The sequence below is a fragment of the Mirounga leonina genome, unplaced genomic scaffold (assembly GCF_011800145.1).
Source record: "Mirounga leonina isolate KUSES-001 unplaced genomic scaffold, KU_Mleo_1.0 Mir_128, whole genome shotgun sequence".
Taxonomy (NCBI): Eukaryota; Metazoa; Chordata; class Mammalia; order Carnivora; family Phocidae; genus Mirounga; species Mirounga leonina.
In genome coordinates, this window is record NW_023270320.1 from 38,294,213 (window position 1) to 38,309,979 (window position 15,767).

At 38.0% G+C, this 15,767-nt stretch overlaps 1 protein-coding gene across 1 annotated transcript in view; it reads left to right on the top strand.

Annotated features, from left to right (window-relative positions):
- Positions 1-15,767, top strand: part of CSMD1 (CUB and Sushi multiple domains 1) — a 519,075-nt gene that overhangs the window by 1,552 nt on the left and 501,756 nt on the right. The window contains exon 2 of the mRNA XM_035003847.1: positions 14,185-14,288. Within this exon, the coding sequence (XP_034859738.1) occupies positions 14,185-14,288 (104 nt within the window). The remainder of the gene's footprint in view (positions 1-14,184; positions 14,289-15,767) is intronic.

Genomic DNA, 15,767 nt, shown 5'->3' on the forward strand with positions numbered 1-15,767 from the left:
ACCCCTTTCCTTTCTATTTTTGTAGCTTCCTTTACATCATTATTATTAAATTTAAACAAAATATCCTTTAGCTCACTCTTTAAAATTAATCTTGTTGTTGGACTTCCAACAACTTCTTTCAGCCAAGGTGGAGGTATGGAATGTGTTAATAAAATACCTGAGACATTTAAAAATATGTAAAAGATTTTTCTCTTCCTTCTCACATAAAATAACCTTTTCACTAAACAAATACGCTAAAAAGAACAGCCTTTTTCTTTTTGTCTAGGGCTGGAAATCTTATTGATCCATCATTGTCAGGGTTTTATTGTGTCGGAAAGAAAACAAAGCTAACTTTGATTTGCATTCCTTCAAATATAAACCACTCATTCTTCTGGGTTTGCTATGGAATTCTTTTGGTTATCTTAGAGTTAAACAGCTCTGTGAGATGCATTCCTTCTTTTTTCTTGTTGCTTTGTTTTGTTTAAGTGGGGCCATAACGCACCATTTTTAGACTCCATTCTCAATGCTTTTATCAGCTGCAAAAAATGTGCCTTCCACTATTTTTTTTTTAAATTATTGACTAACACCTTTGTTCCAGTTACTTCTTGGCAAACTTAATATCTTCTGCTTTTATCTATAGATCTATAATTTTCTCTTGCAATTCTTTCATCTTTTAGACCTTCAGAGTTCCAGCTAATTTACTGCACGTACCTTCAGTTGATAGATTTCAGTGTTCTGTAAATGTTAATTCTGCATTTCACCACATCTAATCATGCCCTGATTGTTCTATAGCGGTTACTGTATTGTATTCTTAAATTCCCAGTTTCCCTCCCTCTTTGTTTTTGGTAAACTTCTCTCCTTTTTCCTCCACCTGAGGATATATTTCAATCATTTTCTAAATAATACTGCTGATGCTTTGCTTGCTTCATTTCAGGGATTAGTGAAATTCTTTTGATGACCTCACTGGTTTGTTCTCTCCTTTTATACCATAAGCCACATTGAATGTTCCTCCACTGCTTTAAGTTTGCTTCCTTCCCTGGTGATCTGGTTGGTCTTTGTCATTGTACAGTGACTATTCTATATTTTGGACAATTTTATTGGCATTTTGATGGTTTTTGCTCAAGGAATTTCATTCATAATGTTCATCTCGGTCATGTTCACACACCCCCGACTTGCTTCTTTCTTGAAATTTTGTAGATTTCTCTTTACTCTTTAAGAATCCACAGTACCCACATCTTAGTGTTTTGCCAAGACATTTCTCAAGAGAAGCACAATACTATGAAATAAAAAAGGAAGCGTGTAGGTAGAAAACTTTCTCTGGAAATCGGAGGATAAAGGATGCATTTCTGGGTAAAATTGGGAGTTAGGAATTGCTGTGCCAGAATGAAGGCAAACAGTTTTCTTCAGTTGTAAAGACTCATAAGGTTCGGAATAACAGAATCCCTCAGATCTGTGGCAGAATGTGGCCTGACTGGGCAGCCACCAGGAAGTCTGCCATGAGGCACAATGTCAGGGATAACATTGAATACACACATTACTAACTGAACACCTGCTGGATACATGTAAGATGAACACACTTTGCCTATAATGTGCTATTTAACCCCTGAAACCCCGTGGGGAAATGAGCACCACTCTGGTTTTACAGATGAAGACACTGAGGAGGGGTGTACCCCATGGCCCTCACTGAGTAAGCTGGTGGGGGACAAGGAGAAGCAGTGCTGGGTCCTCCCTGTGCCTTGCGCATGGTGCACACTCATAGTCCTCGGGAGCCTTGACCCTGGAGATGAAGGGTTGTGCAGGTGCATCACAGAGAGAACGGATGTTTCACCTAGTGTTGAGAGAAGGGCCTGGGCAGGGCCTGCAACGTGGAGATCAGGGACATTCACTGCTCTAGAGAACCATCTGGGAGATTTCGGGACTCGGAGTCCAAGGTCCTCATGCTCCTGTGATTTGATGGTACCACAGACTGCTGCCAATGGAGAAGATACACGTACTTCCCCCTGTATGAAGATTTTGCTTCTCCTCTGAATCACTGGTTAAGGTGACTCTTAGCACAGGATAATAGTAATACAGTTACATTTGAAATAATATTATGTAACCATCTTTTTATTAACAGTGCAATGAGTTGTATTTTTAAATTTTATTTTATTGTGTTATGTTAGTCACCATACAGTACCTCATTAGTTTTTGATGTGGTGAGTTGTATTTTTTAAAGGATTTTAGTATTGGGGCACCTGGGTGACTCAGTCAGTTAAGCATCTGCCTCCGGCTCAGGTCATGATCCCGGGGTCCTGGGATGGAGCCTCCCACCCTGCTGAGCAGGGAGTCTGCTTCTTCCTCTCCCTCTGCCTCTTTCCTCTGCTCTTGCTGTCTCTCTCAAATAAATAAATATTAAAAAAAAAAAAACGGTTTTAGTATTTATATGTGGGGCAAAATATAAAGCAAAGATGTCCAGAAGTATCTTTCTCCTAAGTTGTTTCTTTCAAGGTTCTTTTCCTTCTCAGTTGGAAGCAAATCTTGTATGTTATTTGCAGATATGAAAGCTTATTTGTACTTTTTTGGTGGGAAATTTAGATGTGTATTTATCTAGTCTTTATGGCACATACATTTGTACAAGATATCTCTCGGTAATTAATTGTATTTTTTCAGTTGTTTTATGGTTGGCCCTCAGAACCTCAGGCTAAAATGCTTAAAATTTATTTTAAAAATTTGATAATTTTTGTTTCTTAAGAAAGTGTGAAATTTCCCTTAAGATGTGTAATAAACTGCTTTTGACAGTCACGTTAATAATTTCCAGATATAGATGTTCTCTAGGAGGAAATTAACAGTTTGAAAACTTCTTCTCATAAATAATTTGTAGTTGATGAATCAGATATTTTATAGCTTCTTTTTGCTGGAGTTCCCAATTTTGTGCTCTAAGTTCTCATTCCCTATCCTGTTGACTTCAAATCTACAGTAATTAAGGCATTTACGAATTATCTTCTTCCAAAATGTACACCTTTTTACTTATTTATTGTGTGCTGTGAGTTTTACATCTTGGAAAATTGTAAAAATATTTTCATGTTGCATATCTCTTTCAAGCATCACAATTTCCTGAACAAACAAGGTATCCAGAAAAAAACAAATATAGTTTACACATCCAAACAACAAAGGGCAAATAAAAAGTAAAGCTTTTTTTTTTCAGTCATGTAACACAATGTACAAGTTGTGTATGTGTGTGGGGTATGTGTGGTGTTTGTGTGTATGTGGTGTGTGTGGTGTGTATGTAATTTGTAACACACAATGTTACATTAGTTTCAGGTGTACAACATAATAATGCAACAAGTCTGTAGGTTATGCTGTGCTCACAAGTGTAGCCAACATCCGTCACCGTACAGCGATATTATAGCACCATTGACTCTATTCTCTGTGCTGTTCCTTTCATCCTGTGACTCACTCATCCCATCACTGGAAACCTGGACCTCTCACTCCCCTCCATCCATTTTACCCATCACCCCACCACCCTGCCCTCTGAGAACCATCAGTTTGTTCTACATTATTGATGAGTCTGTTACTGCTTTTGATTGTTTGATGAGTCATTTGTTTTTTGTTTGTTTGTTTTTTAGATTCCACATATGAATGACATCAGATGGTATTTGTCTTTCTCTGACTGACTTATTTCATGTAGCATTATACTTTCTAGGTCCATCCATGTTGTTGCAAATGGCAAGATTTCATCCTTTTATGGCCAAATATTATTCTTTGGTATATGCATATACACCACTTCTTCTTTATCCATCCACCTATCAGCGGACACTTGGGTTGTTTCTATAGCTTGCCTATTATAAATAATGCTTCAATAATCATTGGGGTGCATATGCCTTTTCAAATTAGTGGGAGGGAGGGGGTAACTACCCACTAGTGGAATTACTGGATCATATGGTATTTCAATTTTTAACTTTTTGAGGAACCTCCATACTGTTTTCCACAGGGACAGTCCCACCAACAGTGCACCAAGGTTCCTTTTTCTCTACATCCTCACCAACACTTGTTATTTCCTGTCCTTTTGATTCTAGCCATTCTGACAGGTATAAGGTGATAACTTATTGTGGTTTTGATTTGCATTTCCCTGGTGATGAGTGATGTTGAGCATCTTTTCATGTGTCTGTTCGCCATCTGGATGTCTTCTTTGGAAAAATGTCTATCCAGGTCTTCTGCCCATTTTTAATTGGATTATTTGTGGTTTCTTGGTGTTGAGTTTGTGGCAATATTTATTTATCAGAGACTTGAACTAGTCATATAAGACATAATTGTTACATCTGTATTGTATAAAATCATTTAAGACTGTGATCAGAAAAATAAAACAGAATGACAGTAGGCCAAAAATTTCAAATAAATACTTTAAAAATGAGTATTTCATAAGAAAGGTGAAAAAATATTTTTTTTAATTTTTTTTAAAGATTTTATTTATTTGACAGACAGACAGCGAGAGAGGGAACACAAGCAGGCGGAGTGGGAGAGGGAGAAGCAGGCTTCCAGTTGAGCAGGGAGCCCAATGCGGGGCTCGATCCCAGGACCCTGGGATCATGATCTGAGCTGAAGACAGACGCCCAATGACTGAGCCACCCAGGCACCCCAGAAAATGGAGTTGTATTTTGTAACCTCTACTCTTATCTTCCTCATTTATTTGTGACTGTGGAATCAAATATCTAAAAAATACTAAATCAACACTCAGGAGTTCCCAGTTTGAGTTCTAAATCTTTCACTAATAATTGCAAAATAAGTCCTTTGTCTTCCCTTGCTTTTATTTTCCACTTCTGAAAACAGAGGTTGTCAGAATAGTAATAATTTTAAGTCTCCTTATATTCTATATTCAAAGTTTGATTACACTCTACTGCTAACTCACCTCATCCTCTGTTAAAAAGAGATATGAGGGGTGCCTTGTTGCTTAGTTGGTTAAGCCGTCTGCCTTTGGCTCAGGTCGTCATCCCATGGTCCAGGGATCGAGCCCCATGGCTCCCTGCTCAGCAGGGAGCCTGTTTCTCCCTCCTCCTCTGCCTGCCACTTCCCCTGCTTGTGCTCTTTCTCTCTCTCTCTTTGTAAAATAAATAAATGAAATCTTTAAAAAAAAAAAAAAAAAGAAAAAATAGGAGCCAATGTCATTGAACTCCATGATTTTCCTGCCATCAGATCACCCAGGCTGTATTCATACTCTTTATGTGGTTTTCCTTTACATTGTAGGGATTATTGTGTATCTCATTAAAGTCAAAGACACATTCATATTTGCATTCAAGTAGCAGTATTTTTTCTCTCCCGGAAAATCATTTATATCTCAGGTCATGGAATCATCATTGTGCAGTTTATTCTAGTATTTTCCATCTTAAAAACAAAATCTGCCCTTGGTGACATGCCCTCATTATGCTCACCCTTGTTAAGGAAGTACTCAGAGGTCTCTGTTGTCCTGTTCTTCACCTCCTTATCTCCCAGTCTCTCAACTACGTTCTCCAACACATCTCCCATCCCTGCAGTGATGATAGTTTTTTTCCTGCCATGGTCATCAATGTTCTCCATCTAGCCAAACCATGGATCTCATCTCTGTCCTCATCTATTTAAGTTCCCAGTAATATTCGGACCATTTGATCACTGCCTCCTTCTCAAGACCTTCAGTTTCGTGGGGCTTCCACGACACAACTGGTCTTAGTGTCCCTCCTACTTCAGGGTCTTCTATCTACATGCTTCCTCAATGCCATGACTCCACACACTGGACAGCTCAGGACTCCGTCCTGAGCCCTCTTTGTTTGCACATCCCTTCTGCTTGATACCCGCCTAGTCCTGTTACTTCAATCGTTATCTGTGGCTAATGGTCCCCCGGCTTGCTTCTAGTCCCCAGTATCTCCCTAGCTCTACACTGTTATTTCTAAATGTGCACTTGGCATCTTGATTTTGCTTAATATCTAGGAATGTCCAAAAGTCATGTTAATCTGATCACATTGAAAAGAAAACTCTTATTTTTCTACACAAATTTATCCTCTCCATGCACAACTATACAACCTGGTTGCCCAAGGAAAACAAAAACAAAACCAAAAACAACAGTCATCTTTGATCACTGTGTTTTAGTAACTCTTATCAGCTAAGCCATGATTACACCTTGAGGACCCCTACTATATATCTAAGCCCCACCCCTCCCCCCACGTCCCCAGCACCACCTCAGGCCCACCCACCATTATTCCTGATTGAGACCATTTAACTGTGGCTGAACTCAGCCTACAGAACTCCTATTTGGTGTGTTCAATGAATGAAGTAAGAAAGGAATTTTTGAAAAACGGAAAAGTTTGATTTATTATATGTCATGCACTCACATGTTTCCAGTAATAATTTGTCTTTCCACATTACTAATGGAAGCAGGCTGAGGACAATAAAAATAGCTATTTACTATACATTTCTTACCATAACACTTTAATGGAAATGGTAGGTAAATAATTTGGGCTTTCTATTTTTTTATTTTAAATATTTTTGAGATTTTATTTTATTTTTTAAATTTAATTTAATTTTATTATGTTACATTAGTCACCATACATTACATCATTAGTTTTTGATGTGGTGATCCACGATTCATTGTTTTCGTATAACACCCAGTGCTCCATGCAGTACGTGCCCTCTTTAATACCCATCAGTTTGCTGAATAAGTCAATGTATTTTAAGTCTCTTTTCTGTGGGCTAGGCACTATAAAAGGAGAAGGTTAATATTCTGGTTTATAATCTGTGACTTTGGCATTATTGTCAAGATACTCGACTAGCACATGTATGACACTTGATGTCTGACTGGAGGCCAGGATATAGGGGAGACAGCTATGCTTTTAGGATAAACACCATGTTCTATTTGTCCAAACTATGTTCCTTGAGATTTCCTCCCATTAACATTTCAAGGAATATTGGGAATTCATATTGACTACTTTCCCACATTTCTAATTTTTACAGTAGCTTTTGCAAATGATCTCTTCATATTACACCATATCCCATATCTGTAAATATGTCTTCAATTTCCCTAGCCTATTTGTGTCACTGGCTGGATTTACCAGATTCCCAAAGAAAAGCTGGTTACAGTTTGCCACATATTTGATACAGCATTTCATTTGGCTCCTAGCTAACAATGGACAATACAATAAAAGGACAGGAGGAATTCTGTATACATTTTAATGCTGAAAGCTACTGGCATTTATTACATGTTTGTACATTTTGTAAGAATTTATTTATGCCACATTATTGCATACCAACTTTTGATATTCATCATTTATGGATATAGGCATATTTTTGAACCTAAATAAGGATATTAAAGGTCTATTCACTTAGCAAATAATATATATATTCCCATGGTGTTACCAGTAGCTGTAAATTATTAATATTTTATTATAGATTGGAAAGAACAAAGTGTAATTACAGGTTTATATGAATATGATGGTCTCTCAATTCATCATAAGTTAAGTATGGTTAAATTAATAATAATAATAATAAATAATTAAGTGACAAGCTGCTGTATCAAAAGCATGAACATACATAGGAAAAAATTAATTTCGTTAGCCTTCAGAAATAGATGGATACCCAGCATTTTGTAACTATTTAGTGATATCAAGAAAACTCCTTTAATTTGAATGTTTGTGACAAAAACTTCTTAAAACATAATGACAAACTCTAAGTTACTGGTGAGATGGAATAGTATGTGACTAATCTACCTTATCACAAAGCCTATAGCTACAGAAATAAAGTATCGGAATTCTTTTTGTGGCCTCTTTGAAAATTCCTGGAGTTTCAGCTTTTCCACACAGCCAGGGTCGTGAAGATTTTTGACCCTTGGCACATCTTTTGAAACTACTGTGTCAACTGAGGAGTTAAGAACTGCTTCTGAGAATAAATATGTGATTTGTCATATCTTAGCATGAAAAAAGCAGATCCTGCTGTGCTGTTAAAAACATTATATGCTATAGGTTGATGATTAATTGCTATGTGCTTCAGCACCTTGGGCTATATTTACTTCGGAAAATGGTGTGCACGTGCATTCGAGCATACGTTTGCACATGTCTGTGTATACCTGCAAAGATGGATTGAAGAAGTTTATTTTTGGAGTGCAGTGGCAGCCCTGGTATTAAACAAGTAAATACATTAAAAGGCAGATGTATAACACAAACCAGTGTGGGCTGATTACTCATGGCAATCATCCAACCAAAGAAGTTTCCTGCGGAAAGACTTAGAGCAAACAGGAAATGGAGAAGGAGGTGCTATTTCTAGTCCAGAAGATGTGAACTTCTAGAGAGGGTAGGGGAAGACCTGCCTTGAGGTAACCAGTTGCCCTTCTTTCCTTTTTGCCTGGTTAGCTGCAAGGTAGAAAAGTGGCGCCCCCGGGAAAACCCATTCATCCTCATGAATGTGTCAACTTCAGCTCCTGCTTCCAGGAGCAAGTCAGATTTCATCTGTTGGCAATATCATGAGAGCTCTTAAGGAGCCAGGCTTCAGAAAAAAAGGGATAAGCACCACTGAATATAGAAGCATAGCTGAAACATTCAGAATGGTGCAATTTTGTCAGAGCGTTGCTAGAATATTTTAGCTATCATTGTTGGTGCTATTTTTTGCTCATTCCTACTCATGAGGACGGCCCAACAAGTGCATACTAATCTTGGCTGTAAGATGGTGCTACAGAGTTGTGAGCTATTTGGGAATATACTTTAAACAAATCCATTGCTTACTTTATAGCTATCATAGGGATGGGGTCTAGTGCAGCCTGTTTACATATAATGAGATATACCAGAGTTACAGATGAACTCATAGCATCGCTGTGTTGGTCTAGGTCATAGCATTGACAGAAGAGCTAAAAAAAAAATCCTCACCTTTTGTTTGTTAGCTTTTGTTTTCCATTACATCCCTACCTGCTTTCTTATTAAGAACACTGAAGAATAATTAGGTAGAAAAACAGGGTGTGCACCCTCCTAGAAGAATTAAGGCAAGTGACATGTATGGGAAATATTACATATAGGTTCCATGGGTTTGGAGAGTTTTTTAAGTAGAGTTCACTTTGAATTAATTATGCAGACTCTGATAGCAAAATAACATTCTCCTTAGGTAAAATATATGATTTACTTTTTAAAAGAAACAAAGATTCTATTCATTCTTTAAAAGGAAACAAACCTGTATGTATGGATGTATGGATGTATTAAAGACTTTTAAAAGCAGTTTTAGGTTCATAGCAAAATTAAGATGAAGGGACCAATTTTTCATATACCCCTACTCCACCCCTACCCCACACAAGCACATCCCCACCAGATGGTACATTTGTTACAACTGATGAACCCACACTGATATGTCATCATCACCCAAATTCCAGAATTTACATTAGGGTTCACTCCTGGTGTTGTAGATTCTATGGGTTTGAAAGAATGAACATGTACCCACCATTATAGTTTCATAAAGAGTATTTTCATGGTCCTAAAAATCCTTTGTGCTCCACCTAAAGACTTGTATTTATTGGCATCTCCGATTTGTCATATTTCACATAAAAATAATACATAGTTATATTACGCTTGGTTTGTATCAGTTTGGCAAATCTTTCCAAGTCTTACTAGCAATTAAAATAAAATAGAGATAATACAGATTTATTTAAAATTCACCATACATCACTGTTTCTGCTTTAATTTACTCAACAGTCTTTCACATGGGAACACATAATTAATTTCTACAGTGCAGGGAAATTGTAAGTTCATAGACATAGGTGTAAATGCTGACAGGGCCACACTCCTACACCTACACGTGCTAGTAGAAAGGGTTGCTCAGGGTGAATTATTACTGTATCCTTCTGTGAGGCACCACCTTGTATGTCCAGCTTGCAGTCAGAAGAGGGACACGGAATCAGGAAAGGGAAATGGGATATCTTTTCAGCCCTCTCCCCACCATTTCTAATGCTAATTTAAATTACAACAGCACCTGCTGCCCAATTTAAATGGTTCTGTTTCTGTTTCGTCTTGAAATGTGTTTTTGTACTGATAAAACTTAGCATTAAGGACAATTGATTGAGTAACTTGCTCTTTTAAGAAGACCCTTTGTTGATAAGCACACCACTAGTTTGAGTGGTGGTAACAGTGTGTTTAAAATGTACTTATACAAATGAAAAGATTTGCACAAAGCCTGTTCATGATAGAAGGCTGGCACATTAATTTGCCTTGAATATATGAATAAATGAGGAATTAATGAACAATTGGAAGCACAGAGAAGGAGAGATATGGAAGAATCATGTAAGGAATTAATACTTAAATGTTTTTAATTGTTCCCAGAAGATAAACTTATTGGAATAAGCTCACCCCAGGATATATATTATAAATATTGTTTTACATTCCTTTTACAAAGGTTGAGACACAAGTCTTCCATATATTTTTAGAAGTACCTGATTTAGAAATGTTTAAAGAGAGTCTAGTGTTTTATTTTCATGGAGTCTATAGGGGTTTTGATTATACAAAAAGAAGCGCATAATGAGGACTTACTCAGACCAACTCTCTTACAACAGTGAGATGCTGAGAATTGGTAAAAAAAAAAAAAAAAAGAAAGAAAAATATTACAAAACGCCAAGAACATATTTTAAAAATTGCACCGAGTCCATACTGAGCAGCATCTCTTTCTCACAGGCCTGAGATTCTGTTTGGAGGTTGAAAAAGTAAACGATTTCATCTATTGTCATTAAGACATCTTCACTTGTAAATGTTAAATTCTCTAATTATTCTATATTTACCAGAATATTCCCCTGTGGGTTTTACATTTTTTGAAGTCTAGAACTTTGTCCTTTTTTTTTTCCTTCCTATTTTACCTATTAAGGAATCTATATTTACAACAATTAAAAGTTTTGTGATTACTCTGTGTTTATCAAAATACCCCCTTGTGGACTTTTAAGTTCTTCCGAAGGCCAGAATTTGTCCCTCTCCTCTTTGTTTTAATTCCTAGCACTGTGGCCTGGACAGAGTAGGCATTCAATAAATCCCAGGAGATTGAACCACTTGTTGCCATCAACAAGTGGAGCGGGCACGGTGTCTGCCCTCATGGCATTTACCCATGGAAGGGTGTGAGGCAAGCAGTTCAAGAAGAGCCACACAAAATCCCAAAAGGTGAAACACTGTGAAGAGAAGAGGCTCCGTTGACTAAGAGACAAATTGCTTTGGACAGAATGAGCAGGGTCAGCACCACCGAGAAGCAGCCATTATGCAAAGACTTGAAAAATATAGAGCTGCCTTCTGTAGGGAACCAAGTCAAGGCAGAGGGAAGGGCATGCATGTGTTTAAGGAACTAAAGAAACCACTTTGGCCCCCGAATCACTCACAATCCCAAATATATCCCAGCATTATTCATATTCACATTAGCCAAGATCATGAAAACAACCTAAGTGTCCATCAGCAGATGAATGGATAAAGTAAAGATGTGTGTATTTGTGTATATATACACATACACAGGGAAATAGTATTCAGCCTTAAAAAAGGAGATACTTCCATTTGTAACAGTTATTGATGAACCTGCAAGATATTATGCTTAGTGAAACAGATCTATAAAGAAAAAAAAAAAAGTATCATCTCATTTACCTGTGGAATCTAACAAAGTCAAATACATAATACCAATGAGTAGAACAGTGACCACCAGGCACCAGGGAGTGGGGGAAACGGGGAGATGTTGGTCAAAGGGTACAAAGTTGTAGTTACATAAGATGAATAAGTGGAGAGATTTAATAATGTACAGTATGGTGGTTACAGTGAATAATGTTGTATTGAAAACTGGAAGTTTGCTAAGAGTACAGATTATCACCATACCCAAAAAATGGTAACTATCTGAAGAGATATGTTAATTAATTTGACTGCAGTAATCATTTCACTATGTTTATGTGTATAAAACATCATGGTGTACACCTTACGTATATCCAGTTTTTATTTAAAAATGTATTTACGTGGGGCGCCTGGGTGGCTCAGTGGGTTAAGCGTCTGCCTTTGGCTCAGGTCAAGATCCTGGGGTCCTGGGATCAAGCCCCAAGTCCAGCTCTCTGCTCAGTAGAGAGTGTGCTTCTCCCTCTGCCCCACTCTCCCACTTGTGCACTCTCTCTCCCTCTCTCAAATAAAGAAATAAAATCTTTAAAAAAGGTATTTACTCAACATTATTTTTCACTTGCATCTCTGCCCATCCCTGATTGAGAAATGATGGCAAATTTCATTATAAATGTGAGTTTCTGTTTTAATACCAGGTAGAATATTTACAGAATGCCACAGTGTCTGACAGACTACAGGTTCTTTGCCCAAGACTGGGCGTACATTTTCTCTTTTTATGGAGCATTAATAGCATGGAGTAAAGATTATCCTTTGACAACAGGCTCTGGCTGACAAAAGCCTCCCTGATACCCTTTGCCTTGGCTGGACAAAATCACAGAATGGCCATTTTTACACACCTAATGAAAGCACAGTTATGTAATGAGACCCCCTGTGTGTGACTCATTACAAGTTGTCCAACCATGACCCTCAGACATTAATGGGTTATCATTGCTTCCCTGCAGGGTGCTGCACAAGGCAGGACCGAATACATGTGTCAGGAAGGTGATGGGAATGCACCTGCCGGTCTCAATGATGATCCTTCAATTCTTTTATTCTCTTCTTGTTGGACCATGGTCACTTATAAATAGACCCATGAGAAAAAAAAAAAAAAAAGAAAGAAAGAAAACCAGGCTCAGGTCCTAAGCTTCACATGCAATATTGATCCTGGTTTGCCATAGCTGTCAGCCTCAGCACCTGTTTCAAAGCAGAGTGCTGAAATAATGTACTCACACAAACACTGCGACTTGAAAGAGTAGACTTTTATAATAAATTATAATAACTGTATCGCTACTTTTAGTAGGAATTTCAAATAGCAAATTTAATGTGTTCCCTATTAGCATTGATCGGAAAAACACCTAGTTAGAGCCTGCTCAGGACTGCACACCTTAAGCTGGGTATTAGTTGGAAGCCTGCCTTTCTTCTGGTGCCACATACTCTTTCCTTTCGGGTCTAACAAACAGCCATTTGGTTGTTTATTAGATCCCATCAAAATGTATTTCCAGTCTTATGGTTTCTGTTCTTCCTGTCCTGTATTCCTTCTCCGATTCCTGCCTCTCTCGATGTATCTATCTTTTCTATCTATTGGTCTATCTACCTATAATTTATATTTATCTATCCATTTACTATCTATATCACTTTCTTCTATTATTCCATCACTTATCATCTATCTCTTTCATCTCTCTATTGATTGACCAATCTATCTCTGTATCTCTTATCAATCTTTTATCTGTATCTGTCTTTTATCTATCAATCTATTGATCTGCCTATCTATAACTTCTATATATCTGTCATCTATTAATTACTTTCATATCTATCCATTTATCTATCATCTATCTATAATCTATCATCTACCTAACTCTCCATTCCTTTTCCTTTCTCTCTTTGCCACTCAGGTTTCTAGTTTAATTTCATGACATCCCTTACTCTCTTTCTCCTTGATTCCAATATTGGTCATGGAAGAAAGCATTTCTTCTTTCAGGAGAAAAGGACCCTGTGCTCTATAAAAAGAAATTCATAGAATCATAATATATAGCTGTATCAGACATAAACCGATCATATCTAGTTGGTATGGTGTCAATCACCACGACAGAGGTGTTCTTTAAGAAATAAAGCTTCAAGGCTTTGCAAAGTTAAATGTAGAGGGAAACCTTCTAGCCTCAGGAGATCTTTTTAATATGTTAATATGGATAATTAAATAAAATCTGCATACGTTACTCTAAAAATATTTACTTCAGAGTGTTTGGGTGTCCTCAAAATATATTAAAAGAAATATTAAAAGAATTAACATATGAGATATATTTTAAAAGAATTAAAAAAGAATTAATGAACAATTCTTTTGCTTATATTATTTTTGGGTCCTTCTAAGCACTGTAAAAACAAATATTTGATAGACATCTGACTTAAAGCGTAATATGGGTTAATTTCACTTTTAGTGCTGATAATCAGCATCCCTGGAGTGTTAGCAGTTTTGAATTCTTTAAAATTCTGTAACTGAGGGTCTTCAAATGTATACAAGTATCTGTAGATAATATACAATGATCCATAGTCACACTAGAACCGGATAGTCACATCCTGAAAGTCACGGAAAGTCCCTGCGAGGCTAAATAAGGATCTTTGCTTTATTTAGGTCATCAAGCTGGCGTTCGAGGAGTTTGAGCTGGAACGAGGCTATGACACGCTCACGGTGGGCGATGCTGGCAAAGTGGGCGATGCCCGGACGGTCTTGTACGTGTAAGTACGGGGTGCAGTGTCTCTTCCCCTCTCGGGCGTGCGGCCAGCTGGGCCAGCATGGATGGGTACTTGCCGAGCCAGTGGTGCCCAAGTCTCATCTCACATGGGAACCAATTCAGGATTACGTTTCATCTGTTTCGATTTTTCCCCCTCAAATTACTAAAAACTATGGCAAACATTAGAATATACAGAAGAGTAAAAAGTAGACGTGGTAGTTTCTCGACCAACCCCTCTTCTTGGCATTCTCTCTCTACTTCCCTGTGGCATTACCTTCTCAGTGTTCTTGGAAGTCCAAGTATGGTCTAGAGTAACACCGTCGGTCTTACAAAAGCCCTTGCAGTCTGTGAGAGCACGTGCTGCAAGTACAGAGCTTGGGGGTAACAGCAGTGGGGTAAGTGACTGCCTATCTGTGGCACTCGGTATGCAGGGCCCAGGAAAATACAATCACAGCCTTGATAGGAAAATTAGCCCATGAATGCCTGCCCTGCCACTTGCAAGCGGAGTCAGTCTGCCCTGCGGTGCTGTACCCCGACGTCTTTACCTGCTCTCCGATGTTGGACCTTGAGGACACTTCTGTCACTTTCAGGAGACCCATGCTATCCAAACTGAAAACAGCATCTGGGAGAATCAGCACGGAGGGAAACGTCTTTGGGGCTCTTCCTCCAGCGTTAGCTGCTTAATCGATGGCTTCACGTAGCAGCTCCTACTACTACCAAGCTGGAAGCCTCTTTCTTTAATGGAGGTTATTCTGCCATTTTCCACCTTTTTCTTTCTTTCGTCTTCTTTTTTTTTTTTTTTTTTTTTTGGTTTAATTGTACGATGCTCAGGCTTGCTTTTTGTTTGTGGGGGATCTTGCCCCTGATACTGTGTAGGATTGCAGGGTTCTTATCTCACAGAGTCGAGGAATGAATCTCACAGACACAAAAGGGTGAAGTAAAGTGAAGTGCAAGTTTATTGAGTGAAGGTGATAACAGAAAGGAAAGAAAAAGCTCTCAAGAGTGAGAGGGGTCCCAAATGGGTGGCCACCGCAGGCTTTTATGGTCAGTCTTTTATAGAAAACTGACCAGAGAGCTTCCTAGGCATCTCATCTATAACATTTAAGACAAACAAGGTGGGTTTGTAACTATCACGTAAATATCTTGTCTATACTTAGGACAGACAAGGTGGATTGTTATGTTCCCTTCTCTTTGGGTAATATCTTGTCTGTAACATTTCTCCACACCTGGGATTTCTGTGAGCCTGGCCACCTAGCCCCCTGTGTGAGCCCACTCAGGGGAGTCAGAGGTCTCCTAACTCTCCCTGCCTTTACCTTAACCCTTTTCTTATTCAGTACCTTCAGCTTATTATTCTGCTAGAGAAAAACAGTAAGGGCTATTATACTCACTCATTCTATATTTACCAGTTCCTTATGAAGTAATTCACATTTTTATTTATTTATTTATTTATTTATTTATTTATTTATTTATTTATTTATTTATT